This window comes from Pristis pectinata, chromosome 26, assembly GCF_009764475.1.
Source record: "Pristis pectinata isolate sPriPec2 chromosome 26, sPriPec2.1.pri, whole genome shotgun sequence".
NCBI classification, from domain to species: Eukaryota; Metazoa; Chordata; class Chondrichthyes; order Rhinopristiformes; family Pristidae; genus Pristis; species Pristis pectinata.
The window spans coordinates 31,519,813-31,537,936 of record NC_067430.1 but is presented as its reverse complement, the minus strand read 5'-3'; the positions used below and the strand labels follow the sequence as shown (position 1 = coordinate 31,537,936).

At 40.7% G+C, this 18,124-nt stretch overlaps 1 protein-coding gene across 1 annotated transcript in view; it reads right to left on the bottom strand.

Annotated features, from left to right (window-relative positions):
- The window catches only part of cfap74 (cilia and flagella associated protein 74), a 143,720-nt gene that overhangs the window by 75,302 nt on the left and 50,294 nt on the right, over positions 1-18,124 (bottom strand). The window contains 7 exon segments of the mRNA XM_052039017.1: positions 1,961-2,081; positions 4,007-4,077; positions 6,035-6,181; positions 10,862-10,951; positions 12,169-12,235; positions 14,193-14,311; positions 17,314-17,484. Coding sequence (XP_051894977.1) covers positions 1,961-2,081; positions 4,007-4,077; positions 6,035-6,181; positions 10,862-10,951; positions 12,169-12,235; positions 14,193-14,311; positions 17,314-17,484 — 786 coding nt within the window.

The following is an 18,124-nucleotide window of genomic DNA, read 5'->3' as shown; positions in this document are numbered from 1 at the left end:
CCAATTAATATCGGGATATCTTAGCTGATCCTTTCTGCACTTGTCCATGGACAAGGAGTAGAGAGAGTCATCGGGTCATAGAGTCATGGAAACAGGCCATTCGACCCAGCATACTCATACCAACCAGTGTAAAAAAACTTGCCTCACAAGTCTCCTTTAAACTTTTCCCCTCTCACCTTAATTCTATGCCCTCTAGTATTTGACATTTCCACACTGGGAAAATAACTGACTATCTACCCTATCTGTGCCTCTCATAATTTTATTAACTCCTATCAGGTCTCCCCTCAGCCTCCGAAACTCCAGAGAAAATAACCCAAGTTTGTCCAACCTCCCCTTATAGCCAATACTCTCCAATCCAGGCAACATCCGGGTGAACCTCTTCTGCACACTCTGCAAAGTCTCCACATCCTTCCTGTAATGAGACGAAGAGAACTGCACACAATACTCCAAATGTGGCCTAACTAAAGTCTTACAGAGCTGCAACGTGACTTTTATACTCAATACCACAACTGATAAAGGCAAATATGTTGTACTTCTTTACCACCCTATCAACTTGTGTTTCTGTCCCTCAGAATTTTTTCCCTACTACTGATGTTAGGTTCACAGGTCTGTAATTACCAGCATTTTCTCTGCTGCTCTTCTTGGAAAGGGGGACCTCATTTGCTTACGCCAGTCATCTGGTACCTTACCTGTGGCCAGCAAAGATTTAAGAATCTATCAGAGCCCCTGCAATCTCTTCCCCTGCCTCCCCTAGCAGCCCGGGATAAAGCTCATCCAGCCCCGGGGATTCATCCACCTTTAAACCCGCTAAGGCATTGAATACCTCCTCTTTATTTATGGAGACTTGCACTAGAATTTCACCTTCCCTTTCACTGACTCCTTCAACTACAAAGACTGTTTCCTTCGTGAATATTAATGACAAGTATCATTTAGGATCTCACCTACATGTTTGGCTCCATGCACAGATTGCCCCTGTTGTCCTTAATGGGCCCTACTCTTTCCCTGGTTATTCTTTTCATGATCTAGTTTCCTAATTTCCTTTTTAAGCGCCTCCCTACACTTTTCATACCTTCAACAGGCTTCCCCATCTTTACTTCTCTATACCTGTTATTTACTTCCTGAGACCATAAGAGCATAAGATATAGGACCAGAATTAGGCCATTTGGCCCATCGAGTCTGCTCCGCCATTCAATCAAGGCTAGTTTTTTCAACCCCATTCTCCTGCCTTCTTCCAGTAACCCTTAACCACCCCCCCCCCACCAATGACTTGGCCTCCATCACCCTCTGTGGCAACGAATTCCGTAGATTCACCACCTTCTGGCTGAAGAAATTCCTCCTCATCTCAGTTCTTAAGGGACGTCCCTTTATTCTGAGGCTGTGCCCTCAGATCCTGAACTCTCCCACTGATGGAAACATCCTCTCCACGTCCACTCTATCCAGGCCTTTCAGCATTTGGTAAGTTTCAATGAGATCCCCCCTCATCCTTCTGAACTCCATCGAGTACAGGCCCAGAGGAATCAAACACTCCTCATACATCCTTTTTTCTCTTTATCCAACCCTCAATATCTTTTGGCATCCAGAGTTCCCTCTACTTGTTACTCCTGGGTTTTACTCTTACAGGAACATGTTGGCCCTGAACTCTCACTGTTTCACCTTTGGCTGCTTCCCACTGTGCTGATGTACCAGGCATTCTATTCTAATTGAGGCCAAATTAATGATTTCTACCACTTTCGCTCTGCCTCTTTACTTTTATTACTTGAATACTCTGTTTCCCTACAGTTGTTTTTTTTAAATTCCTTGCTATATAGCTTACAAACTTTAAAATTTTTTAAAATAATTATCTAGACTGCTTTAAAGTGTGCTTGGCTTACGGCAAATCTCTTTCTGCCTTCCACTATGTTGAAGTCTGCGCAAGACTTGAGAATTCAGTTCCCCTCACCATTGTTTTAACTGTTCCTACCTGGCCAATTTTGATCTCATTGGAGACTGGGTGATCAATGATAAACAAATCCTCTTCATGTTCTGGAAGTTCAAATAAATAGAACAGGGCATTAATAATCTTACAGAATGTCTGTATGTGACTAATTTGAATATAAGTACAAATGAAGTGGTGCATTGTAGGAAAGAGAAAGTACACTTGGATAATAAACATCTAAATGGGTTACAGAGGAAACAAACCTGGGGTACAGGTATCCAATCACTAATTTGAGACAAGTTAATAAGATCATAAAACAACCAAAATCTGGGATTCATTTCTAAAATGACATAAGTAAAAAACAGAGAAGGAATATCAAAAATGCATAGATCCATGGCTAGATCACACGGAGTCAGTGTATTGTATAAATCTCCATGTAAAGATGTGGCTGTAGTGCACTTTGGGATGTACTGAAAGGGACATGAGTGCAAATTATTTCACAGAGATGTGGAGACACTGGCGAAGATATGAACAAGATTCACTACACCAAAACTAAGAGTATATACAGGATATATTTATTAGAAAAGTTCAAACAAGCTGGGTTATTTAATTTTTTTCTGGCGAATAGGCTGGGTATCTGATCCCAGATTTTCTCGGCATGGGACCTGATCCCTGACGTTATGGGCTGGTGTGCCTGATGGGAAGTGGGGGGTTGGGGTATGGGGTGGTGCCCTGATGGGGAAAATCTTGCCTGTCCTCCCCAGCCCAGAAGCAGCAGTGTGTTCCCACAAATGTCCTCACTTTGCTTCAGTTGCTGGGCATTATGAAGTCTAGGAAACCTAGTCGCCTACAGTTAAGCTAGCAAAGCAGGCTAAATCAAAAGCTCACTGACATATCTAAATTGACATCCTTCCAAGGAGCAGGCTGCCTGCCTGACCTTTGTCCCATCATAAAAATTGCAAGTGGACAAGTTAGAGATGGACTGGAGTTAAGGTTCAAAATTTTAAAATACCCCCACCTAATTAACTTGAATGCAAATTCAACTGTTGTGCATCCTCTCTCTGTACTGGGTGAACTTGTACGCATACAGGCTTTGACTTGCTGAACCCAATAATGGACCCACATAAATATCAGGATGATTTATAAATAATTCCTCTATTGAAAAAGTGGCCTCTTATTTTAGATGTTTCAAATTCAGATTAAGGTGGAACTGCCTCTGTCCGCCCCGTCCTCAGCTACTGCATAGGCCCAATGGGTGCAGCGCTCAGTTTCCCACTCCCTGATGCTGTGGCCGTTACAGTACCCGCTGGGGTGCGCTAGAACTTCTGGGTAATGTTCTGAAACAAAATTTCACATGTAGGCTTTGTGCTATATGTGAAATTTCATGAATATATTTCTTCAATATGTAAAACTATAAATTGAATTGGCACTTCGTTGGGTATCTGTGCGAGCGATAATCAAGACCACAGGAGAATAATTTTATAATGCACACGTTATATTCTGCATTCCATGTATTAGAATTGTGAAATCCTTGCTTTCTCTGCATTCATGCATAAAATGCATGGTGGCTCCAGAGTTATGCAAGAAGGCAAACCTGCCTCGTTAATCAACTACATGTTATGGTGGAATGGAAACGGGTAGCGTGTGTCACCAATAAACAGTGGGACTTTATCTCATTAGAGGTGTGTGGCAAGGATAGGGTAAGTCTGTTTCCCATCTCTAGACACATTCATCTGGAAAAAAGAAAAGATTATCTTTGAAGAACAACCTGGGGACGATAGTGGAGGAATACAGTGCACCTTAATTGCCAGGTTCCCCAGTAACCACCCAGGTCCTGCTCCTGCAGTTGAAGCACGGTTCTTGTGATCACAATAGTCCACTGAGAGAGTGGCGTCAGACATGCGGTGTGGCCAGTGGCCTTTGTGTTCCAGAGCTTCCCCTTTGCGGGACCATGCTACAATCTCTGGAACTGCATCAGTTTTTGATAAATTTCTATGGTGCTGTCCATCAAAATGTTGCATCAAATTTCTGGGCCATTGTATTGCACTGGCAACCTCATTCTTTACTTGTTTTATACAGGATGATGGTCACGTAAATGCCACTTCAGAACCATGAAACTTACTTTCTTCAATCTCTGCTGAAGGAGTCGATTTACTTCCTGGCTAGGAAAACAGTAAAGGCATGTTATACAGCAGTCATCTAAATATGAACAGATCTATAAGAAATAAGACAAGGCATATAATCCCCCTAGCCTAGCTGATCTGATCTTAACCTCAACTCCACTTTCCTATTTGTTCTCCATAACCCTTGGCTACCCTATAGACTAAAATCTATCTCGGTCTTCCTTGTATTCAAGGATTCAGGCTCCATTGCTCTCTGAGGCACAGAATTCCAAAGATTTGTGACCCCCTGAAAGAAGGAATTGCTTCTGATCACCATCTGAAATGGGCAATCCCTTAATCTGAAGCCACGGCCCGTGGTTGACAGAGAGTATTCTCTGAGCATTCATCCTGTCAAGCTACCTTAAAATCTTTCAACTCGTCACCTCTTGTTCTACACTTCCATGAGTAATGGTCCAAACTCAGTCCTGATGCAAGGTTTCAGCCCATAACGTCAACAATTCCTTTCCCCCCACTGAGTTCTTCCAGAAGATTGTTTGTTGCTCCAGATTCCAGCGTCTGCCTCCATAGCCCTCACTGGACCATTTCATCGTCATTAGCTCTGATTTTAACAAAGATCAGGAATTGGAAGCTGATCATCCATGTTGGGAAATGGATGGTCAGCTCATTTCCTGTCCTGTCTCCCTAGGCCTGTTTGAAGTTTGTCTGCTTCTCCTAAAGCGAGCTTGCACTGCCACTGTTACATTTCACGGTCAAATAATTTGCAGAGTTTCACTCAGTCTTCAGTGCCTCCCTGGAGAACCTGGTGGAGACAAACAGGGGAAGGAGTTACTGTTCCCTGGGGCCCATTTGTGCATTCCTAGGACACGATCCAGACCGCCTGAGAAGGTCAGAAGCATCTGGAGGATGCCAGGTACTGGGGAAGGGCTTCAATTACCTCAGAGGCAAGAACAGCTTTCCCGTCTCTCAACAATGCCAGCTAGCACTTCTTTTAACCTCCCAATCTCCTTCTTCAGCTTTCCATCACACCTGTCCTCTGAGCTCACACTGATCCCATCTGGGTGGGAAAAACTGGTCAAAGTGTGGCACAACCCAGGAGTAACCAACTGCTACAAACAAAGTAATGTATGTACAAATAATATGGCATAAAATCTTACATGAAATTACCAAAAGTGTTATGTAAAATACCACAAAATGTTCTACGTTAACATGAGACACAAGAAATTCTGCAGATGCTGGAACCTGGAGCAACACACAAACAGTACTGGAGGAACTCAGCAGGTCAGGCAGCATCTCTGGAGGGAAATAAACAGTCGACGTTTCGGACCGAGACCCTTCATCAGAACTCTGGAGTTGTCTGGAATGTTTCATGTTCAACCATTAGCACAACTGAAGTCCTTTGTTGGAGGATACAGTTTGACTCCTAACCACAGTCTGCATATTTGTCACAGTAATGATTTTTCCCCCTGACAGCTGCACCAAACACCATTCAAATGCCGCTTAAGGACAGAGCTGCCCACACCAAAGCCAGCTTGTTATCTGCATTTACATTGTCACCTAGCACAGGTCCACAAGGAAGGTTTGTGATGGGATAAACAAATTCCCCCAAGATTTCCTTCAGCTCACAGAATGTTTGAAAAGTTTGGCACAAAGACTGGGTTCCCCAACACATCTGGTAACAGGAACTTTGGTCATTTTTTTTGGTTAACTTTGATTCACCATGAGTTCTGCATTCTTGCTGAAGCCATGTCTACACATCATTCAACATCAGTTATTTCCCAACTATTCAGTATAATTAAAGAAGTTTTATATTCAGGCTTCTGAAGTGGATTAATAAATATCACTTCACATGCATAGAACATAGAATATAGAACACTACAGCACAGTGCATTCAAAAGCAAGTCAAACCACTTGAACAAAATGATCCACAATGTTGTTTTGTCATATGGCACAGTGTCCAAACACTCTGGGAACTTCAGTGCCATCTGAGTATGCTTACCTCTTTAGACACTGATGAAGTGAAATTCATTTGCAGAAACTCAAAGTGAGTGCCCCGAGCTCCACGATTGGTCAGAGTTACGGTCTGTGTAATTGTTTTACCAATAACATGGGAGCCAAAATCGACAAATGTTTTATCCACAGAAAGCTACAGGAACCAATCAAAAGATATTGTTCAATCTATGCTTGAACAACACTTTTCAAAGTATACAGTTGTAATCCCTTAAACTGACATTCTAAACCACAATATACGCACCATATTTAAAGCAATTTAACATCATTTGCCTACCAACTGTTGCATCTTCCAAACTTGGAAAGAATTATGAAATCTTTTTCCCCATTGTTCTTCCCACCATTTTTAAAAGGGTGAGATATTTTGAAATATAAACTAGAAATTTATGTCTGTCATATTGCCATAGGACTGCTTGGTACTCTTGTTTGATATTTATTTACATAAGTAGCAATGAATTAATGGCAGCTAGTGAAATTGCAAACACAGGAATGCTACTTGGGAATATTAAGCCTTAGCATATTAATATTGCAAGTACCAATACCTAAACTAAATTAAATCACTTTCTCTTAGATTATAATTGGGATGAGCTAAGTAAGCTTCTGAAGAAGCTAAGCCTAAAAATTGTTTGATGCCTTAAAAGGTGTGTAAAATTAGTGATTCACAGGGTGGGTGAGAGTGTAGTATGTTTTGTGTGAACACCCCTCAGTAGTATTGAGGCCCAGGGCATGACCCCCATTACAGCTCCGACCTTGCGGAGGTAGGGGAGGAACTTTGGTGAGTCACAGAATGCAGAATGTGGATGTGGGGAGGACGGACAAGGTCAAGGGAAGTGGCTGGGTTCCAATTATATACTGAGGGTGAGGTAAAGGAAGAGAAGGGGGGGGTGGATGTGTTTGGGCTAGGATCTGATGACAGGGAGCTCCAAGAGACACTGGAAGCGAGGGGTAAGAATGAAATTTAATGACAGTCACTTGTAGGTTTGTCCCTGTTCTCTACTCTGTGGCTATGGATCTGTTCAGGCCAGTCCCCTTTTAAATTGCACTGAAGAAGTCTTCCCCAGCCTTTTCACCAGATGTTTCTGCATGAGTGGCCCACATCTCTGAGGGCCATGAACATGCAGATTTTGAAAAGGAGATGCCAAAGTATGTGCTGAAAGCTGTCTGACACCACTGTGTGCTAGTGTGACTTGTGCACAGAGGACCTGGAACCAACTGGAGCCCAACGAAAAGGGCACTACTATGATACAACTGTGCTTATTGATCAGGCTTTTGAATAAACAGCTTCATGTAGCACACAAAAATGTTGCACTGTGCAAGAGAAGTTCTCAGCCACAGTCTCCCAAGTCTGTGCCAGCTCTGAGTGGATAACCAGCTGAGGTCACAGAGCTTACTTGGAAAAGCTGATGCCAGGGTCAGTGATGTCTCTGAGTGGGCATGGAGCATTCTGAAAGGGGAGGGTGAGTTGCCAGAGGCCATGGTCTATATTGGCACTAATGACAAAGGCACGAAGAGAGATGAGGTCCTGCACTGAGAATTTAAGGAGTTAGGTCGAAAGTTGAAAAAGCAGAATCTCTAGTGTTGTAGTGTTGGGATTACTCCCTGTACCACGCACTAATGAGGCCAGAAATAGGAAGGATTCGTGGCTAAAGAGCTGGTGTAGGAGAGAGGGCTTCAGATACCTGGGTCATTGGGATCGCTTCCAGGGCAGGTAAGACTTGCACAAGAGGGATGGGTTGTACCTAAACTGGAGGGGCACCAATATCCTTGTAGGGAGGTTTGCCAGTGCTACTCGGGAGGGTTTAAACTAGTGTGGGAACTGGAACAGCAGGTCAGAAGTTGGAGTGTTGAGAAGGTAGAGGTTAAGTCAAGTCAGTCTGATAGGAAGAAACAGACAGGGCCAGGATAATGACTACAGCAGGAATGATTATGTGAATGTATTTATTTTAATGTTAGGAGTATAATGGGTAAGGCAGTTGAGCTTAGAGGCTGGATTAGTACATGGAAATACAATCATGTAGCCATGGGAAAGACTGGCGCTCAACGTTCCATGGTGCAGATGTTTTTGATGCGATGGAGAAGGATGTAGAAGAGGTGGGGGAGCTGCATTACTGATTGGGGAGAAGGTCATGGCTGCACTAGGAGACGACATCCTGGAGGGCTCATCCAGTGAGACCCTATGGCTGAACTCGGGAATAAGAAAGGTACAATAAATCTGACGGGGTTTAATATAGGCTTCCCAATAGCCAACAGGAGCTGCAGGAACCATAAACAGTCTAATCATGGAAAGATGCAAAAATCATCAGGATTATTGTAGCGGGTGATTTTAACTTCCCCAATATTGAGTGGGACTCCCTTAGTGCCAGGGGTTTAGGTGGGACAGAATTTGTTTGGCGCATCCAGGAGGGTTTCTTGAAACAATATGTAAATAGCCCAACACGGGACGGGGCTGTGCTAGACCTTATATTGGGGAATGGGCCTGACCAAGTTTCAGTGGGGGAACATTTTGGGAACAGTGACCATAATTCTGTAAGTTTTAAGATAGTTATGGATAAGGATAAGGTTGGTCCTTGGATGAATGTGCTAAATTGAGGGAAGATGAACTACAAGAGTATTAGGCAGGAGCAGTAGGTTGAGAGTGGCTGTTTGAAGGTAAATAAACATCCAACACGTAGGAGCCTTTTAAAGGCTAATTAGTTGGAGTTCAGGATCAGCAGGTTCCTGGGAGGATGAAAGACGGGGACAGCAAGCTTCAGGAACTTTGGATGACAAGACATATTATAAGTTTAGTCAAAAAGAAAAGGGAAGCATTTGTAAAGTTTAGGAAGCTAAAAACAAGCGAGGCCCTTGAGGAATATAAAGGAAGCAGGAAAGAACTTAAACAAGAAATTAGGAAGGCTAAAATAGGCCATGAAATGTCCTTGGCAAGTAGGATTAAGGAGAATCCCAAGGAATTTTGCATTTCTATTAGGAACAAGAGGGTAGCTGGGAAAGGGTAGGTCCACTGCACGGAGCCAGGGGAAGTGGGTAAGGTCCTTAATGAGTACTTTACATTGGTATTCCAAGGAGAAGGACACAAATGAAGGGGGTGTTGATTTTCTAGGGCATGTGAATATTAAGGAGGAGGTGTTGGGTGGCTTGAAAGGCATTAAGGTGGATAAATCCCCATGGCCTGATGGGATTTATCCCAGGATACTTAGGGAAGCATGGGAGGAGATTGCCTGGGCTCTGATGAAGATCTTTACATCCTCTCTAGCCACAGGCAAGATGCAAGAAGACTTTGTCATTCCTTTGTTTAAGAAGGGCAAGAGGAACAAGCCAAGAAATTATAGGCCAATGAGCCTTACATCAGTGGTAGGGAAATTATTGGAGAAGATTCTTAGGGACAGGATTTACTCACATTTGACAAGGTCCCCCATGGTAGGCTGGTCCAGAAGATTAAGTCACATAGGATGCATGGTGAGTTGGTAAATTGGATCCAAAATTGTCTTGCTCATAGAAGACAGAGGGTAGTAGTGGGGTGATGTTATTCTGCCCGGAGGTCTGTGACCAGTGGTGTTTCACAAGGATCAATGCTGGGACCTCTGTTGTTTGTAATATATGTTAAAGATTTTGATAAATATGTTGGTGGTCTGATTAGTAAGTTTGCAGATGACATGAAAACTGGTGGATAGTGAGGAAGGTTATCAAAGGATATAGCATATATTGACCAGCTGGAAATTTGGGCAGAAAAATGGCAGATGGAGTTTAATCCAGACATGTATGAGGTGATGCATTTTGTGGGGTCAAATGCAAGAGGAAAGTACACAGTAAATGCAGGACCCTTAGGAACATTAATGCACAGAGGGACTTTGCGGTGCAAGTCCACAGCTCCCTGAAATGCCAACACAAGTGGATAGGGCAGTAAAGAAGGCAAAGGGCATACTTGCCTTTATTGGCTGGGGCATTGAGTATAAAAGTTGGGAAGTCATGTTGCAGACGTATTGAACCTTAGTTAGGCCACATTTGGAGTACTGTGTGCTGTTCTGGACACCACATTACAGGAAGGATGTGGAGGCTTTGGAGAGGGCACAGAAAAGGTTCACCTGGATGCTACCTGGAGTGGAGGCGTATTAGCTATAAGGAGAGGTTGAACAAACATGGATTGTTTTCTCTGGAGTGTTGGAGGCTGAGGGACGACCTGATAGAAGTATATAAAACTATGAAAGGATTAGATACGGTAGATAAGAGTCTTTTTCCTGGGGTGGAAAGGTCAAATACTTGAGGACATAGGTTTAAGGTGAGGGGGGAAAGGTTAAAGGAAATTTGCGAGGCAAATTGTTTACACAGGGAGTGGTGGGTGCCTGGAATGGGCTGCCAGAGGAAGTGGTAGAAGCAGATATGAAAGCAACATTTAAAAGACACTTAGATAGACACATGAACAGGCAGGGGATGGAGGGACACAGACCATGTGCAGGCAGTTGGTGTTTATTTAATTTGGCATCATGACTGGAGCAGACATGGTGGGCCGAAGCGCCTATTCCTGCAATATACTTTTCTGTTTTAAGCTCAAATCGAATAATGCTGGTGCTTCGCAGGTCGTTCTCAGATACAGCAGATGTCCCAGTGGATGCAATAAGAAGTAAGCAAGTTCCTGCAATCTTTAAGCCCCTGGCTGAGAGCTTATCAGTTAGATGCCCAGGGATTTAAAACACAGAGGTTTCTAAATTCAGAACAGCCAAGTTTGTATAACATAATGTGTGGAAAGTTATTCTGTCTTAAATGTGGATACAATAAACACAACATTACATGGAGGCAAATACTCTGTGCCAAAACTTACGTCACATTTTTTAGTTGTACATTTAAGCGGAACAGTAAAGGATCCTGTCTGAGCCCGAAACATTATTTCTCCTTCAAGATCTTCATTTAGCTGAGTTCAAGCATAAAAGAAATCTTTGTCTTTATCAAACTCTTTTCTCCAACAACTGCTACTTTAAAAATATTTTTCTAAGCCCCTATTAAACTTGTTTCTTTTCAAAGCTTTTGCAGTCAGTTTTCAGCATTAGTCTTTTTGTCTTCCTCGAACTCACCTCAGCTGTCTGCCGAATCATGTCAGTACCGATGTGTTTCCCCAGCTATATACATTAAAGGAAGAAAGATCAGCAAAAGCTAATGTGAATCCCCTTTTGACTGAGACAAGAGAAATTATACTGAGGTGAAAGCAAGTGGCAGGAAATTAAACAAATATTCTGTGCTAGTCTTCATGAAAGACCTTGTCTGAAATGCTCAAATTCTCCGAAGCATAAAAAGTCTTTGAACATAGGTTATGAATTGCTTTGGACCATTCTAAGGATGTGTCATACAATAGATAAATGCAAGATGAGGTATATTAGATAATTCATATGAGTTTAAAAGTGCATTTAATCACTAATTTGTTACTTGCATGTCCAAACTGAGACCGTTACTATCACAATTTAATATTATTTTTAAAACAATTATAGAAATTACTTGAAACACTGTCACACCTCATTGCCGCATAAAATGTCAGAGTTACATTCTTAATCCTTGCGGCTATTTTTATGTCTTTCAATATTCATTTGTTCTTTATTTCTTTTAATGCTCTTATATAAATTGTTCCAAGATTATTTAACATCTGTATGGCTAGTTAGTGTCACATTTAGTAATTTAACAGAAGTGAAAAATACACAAGGCAAATACCGAATATGTTGGATTAATTTGTGGATAAGTCTGACTCTAAATCCATTAAAGTCAAATCAATAAAAAAAAACACACCAAAACCATGCATCATGTCTTCAAGAAGTATGTTCCTGTAAACATATATCCAAGATCCAATTTGTGAATGTGGTGGGACTTACAGATATTGAATACATGCAACACTGGCATGGCCTTCTCACACACTTTCCACAAGCTGCACCAACTAAAGAATTCAACAATGTGTATGTAATGTGGCTGATAATTTATGTGAAATGCTTTTAGTTGGGCCTTTTCTGGAGAAATGCTTGGAACCATCCCACAAAACGGAATTAGTTACGAACCTGCCTGGAGAAAACTTTCCAGTGGCTGGTCTTACTGAGACTGGTGAATACTTTACAAAGTATTTTTGATTATCTATTCATTTCTACTTACCATAGGTTTAAAAATTACTGTCATTTCACAGGACATGCCAGCTGAAACTGGACCAGAAGGCTTGAATCTAGGAATAAAAATGTGATGAGTAGAAAGTTTTATTGGACATCTTTGCTCACAATGAAGATTAAAAGGTTTAGTTAAAAGCCAATATTAAATAGCTGGCTTCAAGAACAAAGCTGGACACTCCTGTTAACTTTCTCTCAGCTTTCAATCAAACTCTTTCCACTATGATCATGGCAAAAAATAAAGCAAAGCAGTTTTACCACCATGTAATGATGCACAGAAGAGCACGTAGATCATTGCAACAATAATGGGTGAAAGTGGCACGGACAGCAATACAAGTGGTGATGATAAAGTGGTCCTTCAGCTTGTGCCCACACAATTTCCATGTCTGGCCCAACTTGACCAAGGTGCCTTCCTGAGCTAGTCCCATTTGCTTCCATTTGGTCCAAATCCCTCTAAACCTTTTTCTATCCGTGACCCTGTCCAAATATCTTTTAAACATAGTAATTGTACCCACACGACCACTTCTTCTGGCAGCTCGTTCCATATACCCACCACCCTCTGTGTGAAAACATTGCCCCTTAGGTCCCCTTTAAATTTTTCCCCTCTCACCTTAAACTTATGCCCTTTAGTTTTAGACTCCCCTACCCTGGGAAAAAGACCATGATCATCCACTTCATCTATGCACCTCATGATTTTATACACGTTTATCAGGTCACCCCTCAGTCTCCTTCACTCCAGGGAAAACAGTCCCAGCCTATCAATCTCAGAGTGCAGTAAAACTCTGATAATCCGGCACATTCGGGACTTTGGTGGTGATGGTGTAGCAGATTTTTTGGACTGTTGGATGTTATTCACATTGATACACTCACAGGTTTTTTCAATTCACTATTTTGTACGTGTTACTTTGTATTATAATAAATTTCCCAGTGAAACCAGTAAATTTAAAGGGAATGTGGGAAGTGGAACCCTAGTTAGTTTGAAGAGAGCATGGGAACCGGGAGCTCGGCAAACGTTACCTGGTGAGCCAAATGCCAAACTATCGGGGTTTCCAAATGGTTGGACAGCAGATTACCAGAATTTTACACTATTTCATTGCTAATTATTAATAATATCAGATGCACAACACTGAACTGCAAATCTTAGCTGCCATCAACAAATTCTAAAATCTCTGACTACCAGACTTCAGTAAGTAGCTGGAAGTTACTGAAGAACGTATTTGCTAAACTGCTTCATGCAGATTTAATTCTGCATGTGTATTGGTGAACTCGTACCTCAATAGAAGTTCAATAGTATCACAGCAGCAGCAATGTACAGCACAAACATGACATGAGAATTCATATTTTCATGAACGAACTTTTCCATTAAAAAGAGCACTTGTGAAATCAACTAGACTACTGTCCTCCACATTTAAGGGCTCTGCTACATTGTGATGGCATCTACACAATGATCACTGGTAATTAAATCAATAATACATTTCATGTCAAGATAAAGGGATTTATTTTAATCTCCATATAAAGGGAAGTAATCAAAATGGGGGTTAGTCATTCTGGTAGCAGCACAAGCTAGTGGAAACACTCAGCGGGTCAGGCAACACTTGTGGAAAGGAGAGCAAAGTTAACATTTCAGGTCTGGGACCCTACATCCCTCTATGTTTCCCAGTTTTGATGAAGGGTCTTCAACTTGAAATGTTAAATCTGTTCGTTTTTCCACAGATGCTGCCTGACTTGAATGTTCCCAGTGTTTTCTGTTTTTATTTCAGATTTCCAGTGTCTGCGTTTTTTTTATTTCTCACACATAACAGCGCAGGTTAAGGAACACCTGCCAGAAGCCAGCAGGGTCTTTCTTTTGCGGGTTAGACTTTGGTCATCATGACTGCAATTTTTTGAAATTGGATTAAAATTTTCTCATTCTGTAGAATATGACAGTTCTATTACAGTTTTGTCTCAAACATTATTTAATATCATATCTCTGCTTACTAGTAATTAAACATTCTCTTAGTTTTACATAATACTCACTCAACTTCAATGAAGTCTTTCAGGTGATCACTGATGTCAATCAGTTTACAGTAAGTGATACCGTATGAAGCATTTATCAGTGTCGCCCTTTTCTTGTATGTTTTCCCAATATCAAAGTTCTAAGAAAACACAGTTTACAGCAATAATACATTAGTTACCACATTACATCAATTAATCCTCTACACTAAACTGTAGCCAAACAGAAAGCAGTGACTTTCAAAATGCTGTTCCCTTACAGAAATAAGGGCAGTAGGAAAAGCAAAAGATATCTGAAATAAAAGCCCAGGATGTAAGAAGACATAAACCTGCAGGCCTGTCTGCATCTTGAAGGCAAAAGGACAATTTTCTGGATCCAACTGCATCATCTGTAGCCAAAAGATCCCTAAAGAGGAGTGAACCAAACAACATGGAGCAAGGAAAAGAAACAGTCAGAAGTCAAGCCAGAGCAATGCTGACCCTGTGACCTATAAAAGTGAGGAGCTGGCAGCGTGGTAAAGGGGGTTCTGGAAAGCTGGAGAAAAGTGAAACATGACTCATGATGTACAAAGCTCAGGTCAGCAGTCATAAATTGGCAGGAAAAGAACAAAAACAATGAAACTAAATATTGAATAAATATTGAAAAAATTAAAATGGAAAAAGGGGTGCAGGCCATCTAAAAAAATATAGAAACTGCCAGAAACTTGCAGAACCTGAGCGTAGGCTCTTGCAAAGCTGTGTCTTGACCCTCCACATCAAAACATCTCCCTCACTGCCAAATGCCAATGCAGTGTGTATCCTCAGCATCCCTTGGCTTCAGGAAAATGTGCAAAGGAAAGTGTGTTGCTCAAGCAAATGATCAGGACAAATTGCTGAGCCAAGTAGCAGAATAAGAAAACATTAGTATGATGTTAATGAGCCTGAGGAAATACGTTGAGAATCTGGGTTTCAAACCCGGATGAAATGATGATTTCAAACACCCCACATTAATGGGTTTTCAAACTGATTTTCAAATTAAAACAAGGATGAAGCATTATAATTTAATTCTGGGATGGTCCACACCTGATCTGTGTCGGAACCGGGGTTACTTTGTGCATACCAGGTTTTAGATATCCTTTACTGGAAATAACTTGATTTGGCATTGTTAATGAAGCTTGTCATAGAGTTCTACCATTAAAATTAAATTGCGCTTCACCTAATCTGCACCATAAAAATCACAAAGTCTAATTCTTCTATGAACACATCATTCTGAGACTTTTGTAGAAAACAGAGATTGCTTTCAGTGAAGAAATTTCAAAATAAACAGGTTGGTAAATTTTTAGCTTATGTCAGCATCAACATCTTCTTTCTTTTTTGTCTTTTCTAATGAAATGTATTTTCTGAAATGTGATAGCTTTGTTCTTACCCACTTGGATCCTGGATATTACAGCTTAATGTACCAAGGAAGTAAGAACACAGGATACAAGTTAAAATGAGCAATAAATAAGTGTGGAACAGAGATCTGGAAGAATCAAACTCAGAATGTTTGGATTAGTCCAAAAAGGCACAAGTATTTCATTGTCTATAAAGCACTTTGGAATGGCCCAAGGTTGTGAAAGATGCTAAAGAAATGTAACTCTTTTTTTTTGGCCCATCATGTAAGAAATATATTGGGATTATTCTAAATGCACTTTGATGCCATGATGAGGAATTAATTTTTCTGCAGGGATAAACCTTCAAAGGTTGGATAGGCTTTCTAGATCTATGACTTGTGTAAAATCTTTGTACATTGCTAATCATTGTTCTCTTGGTGTAACATTTGCACAGCTCAGGAAGAATGAGGTTTATACAACACTTACTGATACTCCATTAAAATATTTTAATTGGAAGGTTGTTCCACATATATTCACCAGTCCATAGAAGAAAAGATTCTTGCAATCTAAAGTATTTCCTCAGGCTTGTTAATTTTATCCTGATGTCTTCTAGTTCTGTATGCAGACTCCAAGATAAGTAGTCTACCTGCACCTACATTATCCACAATGATGAGATGCAAAGAAAAAGGTTGTGAAATTTACTGAACTGATCAAATCCCCAGAGAGAAACAGGATTGCCTGAGAAGTGAAAATTGGACGAGGGTACAACAGCATGAAGGCACTGACTGGATAAAGTTACCAGCAGTGCAGCCACATAAACAAAATTAGCAGGAGTCAATAGAAGACAGGCAACTCAACCAGAAAAGAAAGTGGGATGGAAACCACTTTCACTAAGTGGATGCTGAGCTACACTCAATTGCCAATATTGTTTTGTGACCTGTATTCCACAGTTTGCAAGAGATAAATCCACTAAATTACTATTATTTTTTACACAACATTATGTACATTGGTAACATTATGACAAACTGTTGACAAAAATGCCTGGATTGAAATTGTGTTTTGATCATGCAGTGCAGCACAGGGCTGAGGTGATGTTTGCTGTAACACAAGGTCAGTTTATGTACAACATCTTTTGGTATAGGCTCTTAATTCAGCAAGTAAACCATACACCAGTGACAGACCATGGCAGCCGGTAAAGACCTGCTTGATTCTCTATTCTGGGGGAGGGGTGCTGTATGGTGTGATATTTAGTGTGAAGATCACGAATGGCAGCAGGTCAAGGATAAGAACTCAGTTTTAAAACACTTGGCATTTTAGGGCAGGATAATAGGACAGAGGTTCAAGATGATGAATCTCAATGATGCATAATAGAACTCACCCACTTCTCAAATTTTAAATAAAAGGAGACAGTAGTTTCTTCAGACAGCATCCTCCTCACCGTTATAGAATACATTCAGTTTTTGAACAAAGAAGTCCTACCCTCATTTCTTTACATTGGTGACTTGTTTTATCTCTTTAATGTATATGTAGAAAGCTAATGAAGTAAATACATTGACATTACTGAATCTACAACTATGTGCATTATAAAAACAGAAAATGCTAGAACTACTCAGCAGGTCAGGTTACATCTGTGGGAAGAGAAACCGTTAATGTTTCAGGTCGAAGGTCCTTCAACGAAACTCAAAGAATTCATTCTGCTGAGTATTTCCAGCATTTCCTGTTTTAATTTTAGATTTCCAGTATCTGCAGTTTTATTGATTTTCAAGTATTTGCAATGAATCTACAACACTAACCTGGAAGTGAACGACAGCTGGCTTGCTATAGAAAGGACAACCTTTGAATTCACGGCCAGCTGCCACCTGTTTGTGAATGATCCCACTTCTTTGTTTATCCAGTTGTCGCGCTAAGATTTCTTGTTCCATTTTACTGGTCCCTGCACCAAAATGTTTATCGGTGGGTTCATCCTTAACATTACACAGAAAATAAATCAATAGATGGTAACAACTTCTTAAAAAATAGCCTATGTATTCAGCACACCTCAGACAACTTAGGATGTTTTTTAACCTTTAAAACCAGATTCAGTTGACACTGATATATTTTCTCTAAAAGTTAAGAGAATCACTGGGGAAAAAGAAATCTGCTCTCGGGATTGATCAGGACTTTTAAACACTTATTTTGAAAATGTATACAGCTGATTCAACTACGATGCATCAGGTCTGCATAGGGATTTTAAGATATTTAATAAATTGCTTGAGTTTCAAAGTAGCCAACATACCTGAATGTATAATCATTTCATCAACTGTTATGCCATTTTTCATACTGAATTAATATTTTGCTACAAAGTACAAGATTTAAATGAATATGTGATCAACTATTTGAAGAATTTTGTCACCCGAGTGTTTGCTAAAGTAAAAAATAGAATGCTGAAAATACTCAGGTCAGGCAACATCTGTGGAGAAAGAAACAGCGTTAATATTTCAGGCCAATGGTCTTTCATCAGTTTCCTAAATTCTTTCGATAAGTGACACCACCACCATGGCTAATCTCATCAGGAATTTCAATCCAACAGCTATACATTCCAGGACACCATTTAACTGGGTTATA